The 14,231-nt window shown below is 39.8% G+C and overlaps 1 protein-coding gene across 4 annotated transcripts in view; it reads right to left on the bottom strand.

The window, feature by feature from the left end:
* Positions 1–14,231, bottom strand: part of PLD1 (phospholipase D1) — a 156,173-nt gene that overhangs the window by 89,640 nt on the left and 52,302 nt on the right. For 3 of the 4 annotated variants that reach the window (XM_080657756.1, XM_080657758.1, XM_080657757.1), the window contains exons 9-11: positions 8,944–9,096; positions 7,427–7,576; positions 6,443–6,526 (exon numbers count right to left, since the gene is read on the bottom strand). In XM_080657756.1, the coding sequence (XP_080513882.1) occupies positions 6,443–6,526; positions 7,427–7,576; positions 8,944–9,096 (387 nt within the window). The remainder of the gene's footprint in view (positions 1–6,442; positions 6,527–7,426; positions 7,577–8,943; positions 9,097–14,231) is intronic. The other variant, XM_080657759.1, reaches the window with a different exon arrangement.

The raw sequence follows: 14,231 nt of genomic DNA, 5'->3' as shown, positions 1-14,231 counted from the left end.
GCCCTATAGAACACCTAGCACACAAAGCTACTCTACCAACTCAGGGAAGCAGCGAAAATGTGGAGACAAAGAAACAGATCACAAATGAAAGAAATGAAGGAAAGCAAACGACTGGATATAGAGTTCAAAACCACGGTTATAAGGTTTTTCAAGAATTTCCTAGAAAAGCCCGATAAATTTAGCAAGACCCTCGAGGATATGAAAAAGGACCAATTAGAAATTAAACATACACTGACTGAAATAAAAAAATATTATACAGAGACCTAACGCAGACTAGAGGACCGCAAGAATCAAGTCAAAGAGTTGAAATACAAAGAAGCAAAAAACACTCAACCAGAAAAGCAAAAGGAAAAAGAATCCAAAAATTTGCAGATAGTGTAAGGAGCCTCTGGGACAACCTCAAGCGTACCAACATCCTAATTATGGGGATGCCAGACGAAGAGAGAGAGCAAGATACTGAAAACCCATTTGAAGAAATAATGACTGAAAACTTCCCCCACCTGGTGAAAGAAATAGACTTACAAGTCCAGGAAGCGCACAGAACCCCAAACAAAAGGAATCCAATGAGGACCACACCAAGACACATCATAATTAAAATGCCAAGAGCAAAAGACAAAGAGAGAATATTAAAAGCAGCAAGAGAAAAACAGTTAATTACCTACAAGGGAGCACCCATATGATTGTCAGCTGATTTCTCAACAGAAACTATGCAGGCCAAACAGGAGTGGCAAGAAATATTCAAAGTGATGAATAGCAAGGACCTACAACCAAGATTACTCTACCCAGCAAAGCTATCATTCAGAATTAAAGGTCAGATAAAGAGCTTCACAGATAAGAAAAAGCTAAAGGAGTTCATCACCGCCAAACCAGTATTATATGAAATGCTGTAAGGTAATCTTTAAGAAGAGGAAGAAGAAGAAAAAGGTAAAGATAAAAATTATGAACAACAAATACATATCTATCAACAAATGAATCTAAAAATCGAGTGAATAAAAAATCTGATGAACAGAATAATCTGGTGAATATAATAGAATCAGGGGCATAGAATGGGAGTGGACTGATAATTCTCAGGGGGAAAGGGGTATGGGGGGTGTGGGAAGAGACTGGACAAAAATCGTACACCTATGGATGAGGACAGTGGCGGGGAGGTAAGGGCAGAGGGTGGGGTGGGAACCGGGTGGAGGGGAGCTATGGGGGTAAAAAAGAGGAACAATTGTAATAATCTGAACAATAAAGATTTATTAAATTAAAAAAAGAAATTAAGACTCTAACTTTGTATCTATTAAAATATTATATTCATAATGTAAAACTTTCCCACAAAGAAAACTACAGACCCCAAGAACTTTATTTTTAAAATTCTATAAAATATGTAAGAAATAAATAATATAAATCCTACCCAAACTCTTTCAGGAAACAAAGGATGGGAACACTAACTAATACCAAAACCAAACAAAGATACTTTAAGAAAAAAAAATTAAGAACAATATCTCTAATGATAATAGAGGTAAAAACCTTTATCGAAATTCCACATCTTATAAAAAAGATAATAGACCATGACAAAGTGGGGTTACCCTAAGAAAGCAAGGCTTGGTTAAAAGCTGAAAATCAGTCAATGCAATTCATCACATTAATAGAAAATATGATTATTTTAATAAATGCAGATGAAAGTTTTGACAAATTTTAATATCCATTCACAATAAAATAAATTCCAAGTAGAAAGAAATTTCCTCAAAGTAATAAGAGGTACCTATAAAAACTCTACATAAAGCATGATAATGAAAGACTAGATGCTTTTGCCCTAAGACTGAGAACAAGGCAAAGATGTCCCTTCTTATCACTTCTATTCAACATTTTACTGATGATCCTAGCCAATGCAATAAGGCAATAAAATAAAATAAAATAAAATACATACAGATCAGAAAGGAAAAAGTAAAACTGTCTTTATTCATACATCACATGATCACCTATGAAGAAAATCCGAAGGTATCTATAAAAAGAAGCTACTTGCACTAATAAGTGAATGAAGCAAGGTTGCAGTGCATAAGATTAATATTTAAAAATCAGTTGTATTTCTATATTCCAGCAAGGAATAATTGAAACATTAATTTTAAAAAATACCATTTACAATAACATCAATTAGTGAAAAATTTAACAGAATGTGTGTTAGACCTGAGTACAGAAAGTACAAAACACTGCTGAGAGAAGTTAAATAAGATCCAAATAAATGGAGAGATACAGAGTAATCATGCAATGGAAGACACAGTATTGAGGAAGAACAGAATTTGATATACCATCTAACCAGTGGTGATTTTACCATTACTGTTTTTTGGATTTTGGGTTTTTTTCCCCTTTTGATTCCTCACACTGGAGAGAGAACCTGGAAAAGGTAGAGAGACTCCAGGAGAAATCCTCTAGTTCAGGCTTGAGGAGAAAGAATGGGATCGTTGGCAGTGATAGAAGTGGTAGCAAAAGGGAAGCCACAGGAAACCCAAAATTAGTGGGGGGATCACGGAGAGAGAAGAGCGCAGGAAAGCAGCCCTATAAATATGTTTGTGATTCCAGCTCACTCCCAAGCTGCCAATGCATGGATTTGATCCTAAATACAGGGTAGGGCAAAAGTAGGTTTATAGTTGTGAATATGCAAAACATAGAGTTTTTGTTTCTGTATTGTTATTTATTAATTATTGTGTTATTTATGAACTGTAATCCTACTTTTGACCCACACTCTATTATGCCAGAAAGTTTGAGAACTGAAAAAATAGACCACTGCCCAAACTGGCCACCAGGTGGAGCACATGGGGGACGGAGCTGAACAGCACTGCAAAGGCTTTGAAAACAAATCTGACATTAAAAACACAGATATTGGTGTTTCTGATTTCTTAGGCTATATTCCTAGAAGTGGGATCACTGGGTCAATGGCATTTCCATTTTTAATTTTTTGAGAAAACTCCATACTGTTTTCCATAATGGCTGCACCAGTCTGCATTCCCAACAGCAGTGCATGAGGGTTCCCTTTTCTCTGTATCCTCACCACCCATATGTTCATAGCGACGCAATTTACAATAGCTAAGATTTTGAAATAGCCTACGTGCACATCAGAAGATGAGTGGATTAAACACGATGGTACATCTACACAATGGAATACTATATAGCTGCAAAAAAGAAAGAACTCTTACCATTTGCTACAGCATGAATGGACCTGGAGAGCATTACCCTAAGCAAAATAAGCCAATCAGAGAAAGATAAGAATCACATGACCTCATTCATTGTGGAATCTAATGAACAACATAAACTGATGAACAAAAATAGATCCAGAGACATAGAAGCATCAAACAGACTGTCAAACCTCAGAGGAAAGGCAGGGGAGGGTGGGTGGATGGGAAGATCAACCAAGGAACCTGTATGCACATATGTATAACCCATGGACACAACAATGGGGTGGTAAAGGCCTGGGGTAGGGGACAGGGGTAGGCTGGAAGAGGTCAATGGGGAAAAGGGGGGACATATGTAATACTTTCAACAATAAAGATTTTTTTAAAATAAAAATATAAACACAAATATTGCCAGAGGTGATAGATCAGAAAAAATGTTGCAATGGGAAATGTCTGAGATTTTACTGCCTATGTTTTCTTCCAGGATTTTTGTGGTTTCAGGTCTAAACATCCCAAAGAATGCTATGCTTACCCTATTCATAAAACCTCCACCCTCCTCCAAAACTGCTGTGCTCTCTCACACCCCTATGCCTTGGTCTTGGCTGTCCCTTTGCCTAAAACGTTCGCCTGTTTTCTTCTCACCAACTCCATCCCCAGGCCCCAGTCTCCAGCCCAGCATTCTCTTCTGTGAAGCTTCCAGAGCCCCCTCCTGCAGGCTCAGCCATTACCCCTCCCTGTCTTCTGCTGTGTTGATCTTCATCACTGAGTTTTCCCCAATCTGTGTTTTATGTATGACTTCCTGACTCTATGTTGTTCCAGGGTAGAAGCTGGTTCTCACTCATTTTTATATGAACATGGCCTAGGTCAGTACCAGTCACAGAGCTCATGCTCACTAAATAGCCTTGGAATGAATGAATGAATGAATTAGCAAATGAATGGATAGGTAGTCAAGTTAATGAACAAAGGAACTGAGTAATTCTAGCTCCCGGGGTTATTTCTCACGTCACTATATCTCCCTTTGCTTGCATAATAATTGCTTTAGAAACATATTAATACCATTTTCACTTAAGTATATGATGTCTCTTGAATTAATCAGAAGTTTCTAAAGGGCATGTGTTTTTTCTAACTATGCTTATTTCTCTCTCAGCTCTAGACATATCAGGGTTTGGTTAAGCTTTTGAATGCTCCCTTTTGCAATATCTTTGCATGACAAGAATTTTCTTCACATGTTCTGAGGGAAGTTACTGCAAAGGTTTTATTTCAAAGGGAGTGTTGTAGTAAGATGTTATCTTAGAGAAGCCATGAAAAAGAAGTAACGTTCTGATTCATATTTTTGCTGACAGTAGAAGAGAAAACAGTCAGGGTTCCATCTCTTTAAATGTTTAAATGTAAGTCTGTACTTTGGTATTCACCACCTTCAAAAGAGATATTATATTCTTGCATAAAACATGAGAACATGGGCTCAATGGAAAAACTTTTTTCATTCTCTTTCATGTCTTCGTCAAACTTTCAGAAATATTTTTTTCAAGGACTATAGTACGACATTAAAATTGAATGAATTCTCGTGTTTAGAAAATATCAACCAAAGAAATAGCTCCTAAGCAGGAAACTTTATTTTATTCCTGGTAATTGACTAATGAGACAAAAATTGTCAAGAATATACTAGTAAAGTCCAAGAAGAAGCTCCTCCATCAATATGAGAATAAATGATTTGTAGCCATGCTGACCATCACATACCTTATCTGATAATTCTAGATCAATGATTCTCAGCCCAGAGGGACTTTGCCTCCCAGGGGACATTTGGCAAAGTCTAAAGACACACATGATTACCACTGGGATCTTGCTGTTGTCATCTAGTGATACCAGGGATACCGATGGTGCTAAACATCCCACAATGCACAGAACAACACCCCATAACTAAGAATTATCTGGCCCCAAATGTCAGTAGTGCCCATATTGGGAAAGCATGCTCTAGCCAGTGGTTCTCAACCTTTCTAATGCCGCGACCCTTTAATACAGTTCCTCATGTTGTGGTGACCCCCAACCATAAAATTATTTTTGTTGCTACTTCATAACTGTAATTTTGCTACTGTTATTAATCGTAATGTAAATATCTGTGTTTTCCGATGGTCTTAGGCTCTACAGCAGCGTTTCTCAACCTGTGGGTCACGACAGGTTGAGAACCGCTAGCAGGGTCGCCTAAGACCATTGGAAAACACAGATATTTACATTACGATTCATAACAGTAGCAAAATTACAGTTATGAAGTAGCAACAAAAATAATTTTATGGTTGGGGGTCACCACAACATGAGGAACTGTATTAAAGGGTCGCGGCATTAGAAAGGTTGAGAACCACTGCATGATAGAGTTTCACATCACTGAGGCAAAGCGTAGAAAAAGATGAGTTCACATTCCTAACTACTCTCCTTTTTGCCCCCAAGTCTAGAATCAAGAGGGAAAATATTATGACGATATTTTCACATTCCCTATATGTATAAGGTAGCATTTGGAAAGAAACAGGATAGGGAAAAATAGGGGCATCTTAAGCAACTTAAGATATTAGAAGAAAAACACATTTTAAATGTTTTTATTTCCACTGCAGTCAATGTTGACATCTGCAGTCATTCTTAATGGTCCAGGCAGGTAGGTAATTGGAGCTAAAGTCACACTACAAAGCCTACACCAACTTCAGGAGTCAAATTTCCCAGTAGCTAAATGAGTTTTAGATATGAGACTTCTAGTGGCTTTAACAAGCATCATAACTCTCATGGATGTTTTTAAGGGTGGGTCAGACAATTGAAACCTGACATGTCTCCAAAAAAGCTGACCAGGCTAGTCATTAACAAGAACATTTTAATAGTAATGGGCACATGGAACTATTCCAATTTCAAAGGGATAATTCAGAGGAATTATATTCACTGGATCTAGTGACAGACATACCAAAATGAGAAAAAACTACCCAAGGACGATCATTTTCCACTACCTCTACAACTATATTTGCATTGCAACATAATCTCTACTAAAATGAATACTGAGTGTCTGCTTCCAACTAGAAAGACAAGTACAGTATTGTTCAAGCTAAATATTTTAAGAATATATTTAGGTGCCAAGTGTTTTGAAAAGACCTTTCACTGGAGGCTATTAGAGTTAATTGGTAGAGACTTCGGCCAGACCATCTGTGGGGACTGCTGGTTTTCATAATGTGTGACTCTGGGACAGCACAACAAACACTCTTGTACATTCCTAAACACAGAGACTCCAAACACCATCCCCAGGGACAAATACTAACCACCAATCTGTGATAAAAATCTCTTCTTTTGCCTCCTCCATCGCGTTTGCAATATCTTCAAAATATCCTTTGGCATTAACATACCTGAAAGACAAGTGTTTTTTGTTTTGTTTCTTTCATTTGTGTATGTGTGGGGTTTTTTGTTTTACAACAACATCAGAGGAAAAGACACATATCTTATGGGAAAGCCAAAGATGGAAGCTACTGCCAAGAGTCCCTACACAACCACCAGTTAACTTTCTGTAAGTGGAAAACAGGGACTGAGAATACCACCTGCTACATAGGAAGTACAATAGACAGAGGTAAGCAACAATTGATTGGTATCATGTTCACACGGGGTCAAATGAACTGTCCTATTCTCTTGAACTCACTCACAGTTGTTCTTTGGAGACTGAAAACAGAACTGTTTTAAATCCATGGATAGAAAAACATGCTAAGAATGATTTTAATTAAAAGAAATAGCCAGGCCTGGCCAGTGTTGCTCAGTAGTTGAGTGTTGACTTATGAACCAGGAGGTCATGATTCGATTCCTGGTCAAGGGACATGTCTGGGTTGTGGGCTTGATCCCGGTGTGGGGTGTGCAGGAGGCAGCAAACCAATGATTCTCTCTCATCATCTTTCTCCCCCTCTCCCTTCCTCTCTGAAATCAATAAAATATATTTAAAAGAAATATTCAGCAAGTAAATTCTTTTTCTTAAATCATGGCTAACGACTTAAATAAATCTTCCATTTGCATTATTCAGAAAATTTATAGTTAGTTTTTAAAATCAAACTTCAAAATCTAAAACTGGCTATTTGAAAGCTCATTATAAAATATCTTAAAAACAAAAATTGAAAAACTAATCGATGCTCAGGTAGTCCTATAAAGAAAGGCCTTTGTTAGGTATAATGCATTACATCTTTTCACAGCTTTGAAAACTGACTCTAGGGAAATTGATGCCATCCATGACTGCCCTGACAGTCTTAGACCAAAAAAAATCTTACCATTTAGCTAAAATGTTCTCTTGGAGAGTAGCATATGACCCAAATCGGTGATCTTTGAGAAAGTTGCTGCCATATTTCTGGATGAATTCTTCTATAGCTCCTGCCCACAACCGAGCATGTCTATAGCTGTTGCATTTTAAAATAAGTGTCCTTCAAAGAAAAGCAAAATGTGGAGAAGGATGGTCACTCTGTGTTCTGTCTTTTTAAACAAATTTAAGACTGAACCATGCCCTGTTTTGTTTTGGTACTACAGACATAAGTTGAAAATTTTAAGTAAACAGCATCTTACTTAAATAAGAAAAGCAGACTTGTAAACATTTTTGGCAAGATTGTAAAATATAGTCAGTGTAGCAAAAACAAATTTTCAGGCTACTTATTCACCCATGCAACCATGTATAAGGTACTTACTATAGTCCTGGAGGTGTGCTAGACTGTAAGGAGGATAATGAAAAAGGTTTAAGGCGAGGACCTGTGTCTCCGTGTTACTTAGTTGCTGGCTCCAGTAGAGGTCATTTCCCTTTGTAGTGCCTGATGTCTGTTTCCTCAGCTTCTGGAAACATCCTGATTGTATTTTAGGAGAGTAATTCCTTCCCTACTCTGAATTCACCAAAGCCAAGCAAAATGGCATATTCCAGACCCCTGGTCCCACAGACTGGTGCAGAGAGCTGTTACAGGGACCAGTGGGAATTGTGGCCTGATGTCCATGGCCCTCCCCAAAATAGAAACTGTACAGGAAGCAGGCGCCATGGCAACACCTTTGCATTTGCAATAACCAATCCTGAACCTTCCATTGTCAAAAGAGATAAGGAAGTTCCAAATCTTTTACACACTCACACGTGTGCAAATGTATGTTAGCAAGGGTGTATCTGTATCTCTACGCCAGTCAATCTGAGTAAAGACAGAAATGTATGTATATCCATATACATGAGGCTGAATTTTATGGAAACAAATGTATATAGAGAGAAAGACACACATATATTATATAACTACAATATTTCAGGAAAAAACATACTTATCAATATACACATACACATTAATAAAATCTATGATAAATGTACACTTGAGTATCCTTTCAAGGTATGTTTCTTAAAAATCTATGCGTCAACAGAATTTTTCTAAATCAAATCATCATGTTTTGGTAAAGGATATCAATTCATAAAGTAAAATTTTATGTTTTTTTAAAAAATGAACTATATCATTCTATCATTTCTTAATTTATCTATTTGGCAAAATGGTATTATTGAGTAGTCAATTTCATTAAAATTGGCATATATCAACACACAGGACAGTCTATTCTGACTGTTGCACAAAAGATCTTCTTAAAAATTGATTAAAAGAAAAAGTAGTTTCATTACTTTTGATTGAGGGTAAGTTCTAAATGAAAAATTTCAAACATGTATTTTACTTCCTTTATTTAAGGTTGGGAGAAAGACTTTGTCTTTAAGAGATTTTGGTAAAAGTGTATTTTTTTTTTACCAACAAATATTTACTCTTTTAAAAATAGTTGAAATTTCTACCTTGAAAGGTTATCAATTCGGAGTCCGTATTTCGTGTCTGTCTCCTTCTTTCCCACCTTAATTCTGAATTCTTTATCCACCAGCAGGACGAACGCGATGGCTCCATTGTCTGGCTTCATGTACAGTAAAAAGGAATCTTTCACTATCAACCACCTGGGAGGAGATTTTTAAAGTTGTGCCGAATTACTGAGACAAAAAGAACGAAGTATACGACAAGTCTGAAGTAAACACACTCGCAGGCAGCAGACAATTTTATTTTTACATCGGGGATTCGGTTTTTAAAACCACAATGAGAGGGATTAGACATGGCAGAGTAAGTGGATGCTGCACGGACGTGCTCCGAGGAACAAACTGGAATTACAACTAAAATACAGAACAACTTCCTGAATAATCAACGGAAAACTCGCAGGCGAGAACCCTGATACCCGAGGACCGAAAGTGGAGCCCGCATAGAGACTGATTTATTTTGTGTATTGTTAAAAAATAATAATAATAATATAACATTTAAAAAGGGAAAAAAAATAAAAATAAATAAAAACCACAATGGGACAACAACACAACAAAAAAATAATTCACTCTCTTTTTAAACACCAAGGACGAAGAAGCCTGGAACAGCACCCCTGCCAAGGGGAGGGAGTGTTTGCAGGGTGTACAGCGGGAGCCCCAGCTGTTGGGAGAATGGAATGTGTTGGTGTTTGCTAAAATAAACTAACATTGAAGAGGCAAATAAGTTTCTCAGTAAGTATAATCCCCCTTTTAAAAAATCTAGTAAGCACCCAACACTCTGCATATTCTGTTGCTCATTTCAAATTATTTGCAATTTTTAGGGAGCATTATTAAATGATGTTCAATGGGACATGATCTCTCAAAAGCATATTTCCATTCAATATATGCTTAAGAGCTTCATAATAGAAAAGTACAATGACAAAGTAGGCGTTAGGGTAGAGGTAGAAACAGCACAAAGATAAGTCATACATCTTCTCAAAGGATCTTACTAGGCCTGTGGGGCACAAGCAACGATAATTCCAGGCTGAATGGGACAGGTATCAGAAAAGAAGAGCAAACAGTGATAGGTGGGAGGAGGGAGTCCTTAGTTCTACTAAGAGAGCACACTGGTGGTGGTCTCCCAAAGAGGCGGAGTCTGTGCGAGGCCAGGAAGGACCCCTCGCAGAGAGCCCCAAGTCGGTAGTCGGTGTCCATCCCACAGGGAGGGAAGAGCGAGCAGGGCCCCGAGCTCTGGAGGTGCTGCATGTGTTGGGAGACAGTTTGGTGAGGCCAGGGTCTCAGAGAGAGTAGGAAGGGAAAATGGGCAAAAGCCGCACTGAGGAGGGCCTGGGGGCCAAGAAGGTTGATTTTATCTCAGGGAACCAGTGCTTTCTAAACGTGCCTGATCATCAGAATCTCTTAAGATTTTTGTTAAAAATAATAGAGTCCAAGGCCCCACCAAAGATCCATTAAAAAGGCCTAACCATTTGTATTTAAAACAAACATCAATGCTTTTTTTTTTTTTAAATAAGGGAATCCTCATGTCCTGCCAAGGCCATAGGACAATAATATCATTGGCACTATGTTTCAAAAAAGAAAAAGAAAAAAAGGTATGGAGGAGAAAGAGGGATGTGGTGCGGCAGTTAGCAAGTTGCTGTAATAATACAGAACAGCTCTTCTTACACTTTACTGTGGATATGCAGCACCTGGGGATCCTCTCAAAAGCAGAGTCGGATTCAGGAGGTCGGGGGCAGGGCCTGAGAGTCTGTGTCTAACAAGCTCAGAGGGGTTGCCTATGTTAGGGCCGCTCTGCTTAGGAAGGATGCAGATGGTACGCGTGGCACTGAGAGTGGAAAGAGCAAGACAGAGAGAATGGGACTGATATCAAATAAAAACAAATGGCGACTTAGTCATGCTGCATGTAACTCCATTTTTACCTGCAACTGTGGAATGACCAAAGGATTCAGCATATAACTGAATAAAGTAACAACAGTTATATTGTATCACATATTAGGCAAAGTGAAGCACATGATGGGTTAAGTAAGGCCAGAACACCTGCACATAAATTAAGTAATATTATACATGCATATGGAAACTCAGAATTTGAAATAAATCTACAGTAAACCTTTACTGAAATTGCTAACCACATTATGTTTTAGTGGCTTTATAATTTGGGATTCAATGTATACAAATATATATATATTTTTTTAATATGTAGGCTGCCTCCCTCTAATAAAAGTGGGTGGAATGGACTGTGGATAACTGACAGTAAAGGACATACAGGTGATATTGTTTAAAAAAAAAAAAAGGAAAAAAATCAAGGTCACAGAAAGCAAACACCTAACCACAGTGCTAGTATAATTATGGTGATGGCACACCACGGTTTCCCAAGTTTTTCTTATCAAATGAGTAAGCTAAAGAAATAAAGAAGTCTTGCACCCAAAAAGCTAAATCCCAAAGGAAGTTTCTCATTTGAGACCTGAACACAAGGCAACTGAACAACATAATCTATACTAATAAAAGGGTAATATGCTAATTAGACCAGATAGACTGACGTCTTCCAGATATCCTTTCAGATGTCCTTCCAGACAAAGACCCAGTGGCAGGGCTGAGGCAGAGGCAGTTAGGGGTGATCAGGCAGGCAGGCAGAGCAGTAAGGGGCAATCAGGCAGGCAGGCAGAGTGGCTAGGGCAGGTGAGCGGTTAGGAGCCAGTGGTCCCGGATTGTGAGAGGGATGTCTGACTGCCGGTTTAGGCCCAATCCCCAGACATCCCCCGAGGGGTCCCAGATTGGAGAGGGTGCAGGCTGGGCTGAGGGACCCCTACCCCCCACATGCACGAATTTCGTGCACTGGGCCTCTAGTATATCTATAATAATAAAAGCATAATATGCAAAGTAGATTGGACGTCCTTCTGGACAAAGCCGGGGCTGCGAGGGAAGTTCGGGTCCCAGGTGACTGCAAGTGACTGGAGGGAAGCCCAGGTCCTGGTTGCCAGAGGGAAGCCGGTGCCGGCAGCTGGGGGAAGGAAGGCCTCCTCTTGCATGAATTTCATGCATTGGGCCTCTAGTATACATATAAAAGCCTAAGCAACCATTATGACTGGTCAACTGAATGACTGGTCAACCAAACAACTGGTTGACTGGTTGCTATGACACGCACTGACCACTAGGGGGCAGGCGCTCAACACAGGAGCTGCCCTCTGGTGGTCAGTGCGCTCCCACAGCCAACCTCCTACTGCCGGCCCACCTTCCACAGCCCCTTCCCCTGGCAGGGACTGGGCAAGATGGCCCCAATCAGCCCTGATTGCTGGCCAGGCTGAGGGACCCCACCTGTGCACGAATTCATGCACTGGGCCTCTAGTGGATAATAATCTCAATAATTTTCAGCAAATGCAGAAATTATGCATTTTATAAGATTTCTCAATACTGCTCAATATGAATGCCAAGGTTATGATAGCAAATGGTAACTCAGTGATTCTGATGGCCATGGCTGAGGAAGTCCAGACGTGTGGCTGCCAACTGATAAAGCTCAGTTAAGGCTAAAAGAGAGAAGATAGATCGTATATCTGGTAAAGTTCCTTCTTTTTCTGCTGAACCTTCTCTCAGCTTGACTTTGAAGCAAGCTAGAGAACAGACATGCGGCACAGGCCCAGAGAACTGGCTTACTATGTTGCTGACAGGCGTTGACAACCACAGCTGGCAGGCTTTCCAATCTGGGAAGAAAGTCAAACATACCAGACTTGTGATACTGGAATGGCATGACAGCCAGCCTGGCCAGCACTCCACACCAGAGACAACAGTGTGGGATGACAATGGAATGGTGCCATATCCAGGTGAACCAGCTCCCATGACAGAATAAACCTCAGAAATGCTCCTGAGAGCACAGGCTCATGGCTTAACCACCAGGGCCAAGGGCTGCAAAACACGTCCTTGGGAACAGGCCACCAGGTACCACTGTGAAGTGCTCTGCACAAGGATGCCTGCTGAAGGAGGGCACTGGTGTAAGCCACATCATCCTGCAGAAGGGGGCACTTTTCTCTAATTTGCACACAGGTTCCAAATAGGCTACAAACAGCCTTGTTGGGCATCAGAAATGAGACAAGAGGGCACTGCTCAACTCTGCAGGGTGCCACTCATGTGGTATCTAAATCAATGGTGACTCCCTTCAGGATGAGGCAGCCTAGATATATGGAATTGTTTAGTAGTGACAGCTGGATTTTTGAAAGCTGAACTCAAAAGATAATGGTTTCTGTTTTGACAATGATGAGTTGTTTTTTTTTTTTAAATATAGTTTTATTGATTTCAGAGAGGAAGAGAGAGTTAGAAACATCAATGATGAGAGAGAATAATTGGTCAGCTGCCTTCTGCACACCCCATACTGGGAATCGAGCCTGCAACCTGGGCATGTGCCCTTAACTGGAATCAAACCCAGGACCCTTCAGTCCACAAGCCAATGCTGTACCCACTGAGCCAAACCATCTAGGTAGTTGTTCTTTTTAACAGTCATTAGCTATCAGGGTAAACTGACTCCTGGCCTTTATTTGGAGCTTTTCTTAATTACACCATTCATTAAAACTCTTCTGGTTTCTTCCCTTTCTCTTTTGTCCTTTTGTTAATAGATTTTTTTTTTTCTTAATGAGAGGATTTGTAACACAAAAGTAATCCATCAATCAGCCTTTTGGGAGTCAGCACCAGCTGCGCAGGGATTAAGCACCTGCCTTCCAGTCAGCCTCCCTGAGCTCCAATTCCGGCTCTGCCACCTGCCTGATTGTGTGAACTTGGCCAGCTGAGCCTAAATCTATAAAAGGAGGGTAACAGCAATGCCCTGCTCCTATGTGACTGTGCAGATTAACTGAGATGATTCACAGACATTGTTTAGCACAGTTCCCAGCACCAATAAATCTGAAATTTTATGAATATTCTTGGTCTAAACCAGGTGAGATGATGGTCTGTTCCAACAAGATGCCTCCCGCCTATGCTACTACTGCTATGGCATTAAAATGCAGGTGGGCGGACATGAGCCAGCCATCACCTTTTCAGCTTCATTTCCCACTCTTCTCTCCCACCTCCCGTGTCTGGCTGTTCCTCAGCCTGACAATCTTGTTCTACTTTGGGCTCCTGCATTCACTATTCCTCTGCCTCGAAGTTGTTTCTTCCAGATCTTCCCATGGATGACCCCTTTTGTCAGTCAACGCTCTGCACAGATGTTCTTCCACGGCTAGGCCTTCCCTGGCTATTCCATCTAAAAAAGCTTCATGTAGGTTCCAGAGTTTATTTGAAAGAAAATATTTTAGAGTGTGTTA

This window comes from Plecotus auritus, assembly GCF_963455305.1.
Source record: "Plecotus auritus genome assembly, chromosome: 2".
Classification (NCBI taxonomy): domain Eukaryota; kingdom Metazoa; phylum Chordata; class Mammalia; order Chiroptera; family Vespertilionidae; genus Plecotus; species Plecotus auritus.
The sequence above is the reverse complement of the archived record's forward strand: the minus strand, read 5'-3'. Positions and strand labels throughout refer to the sequence as shown.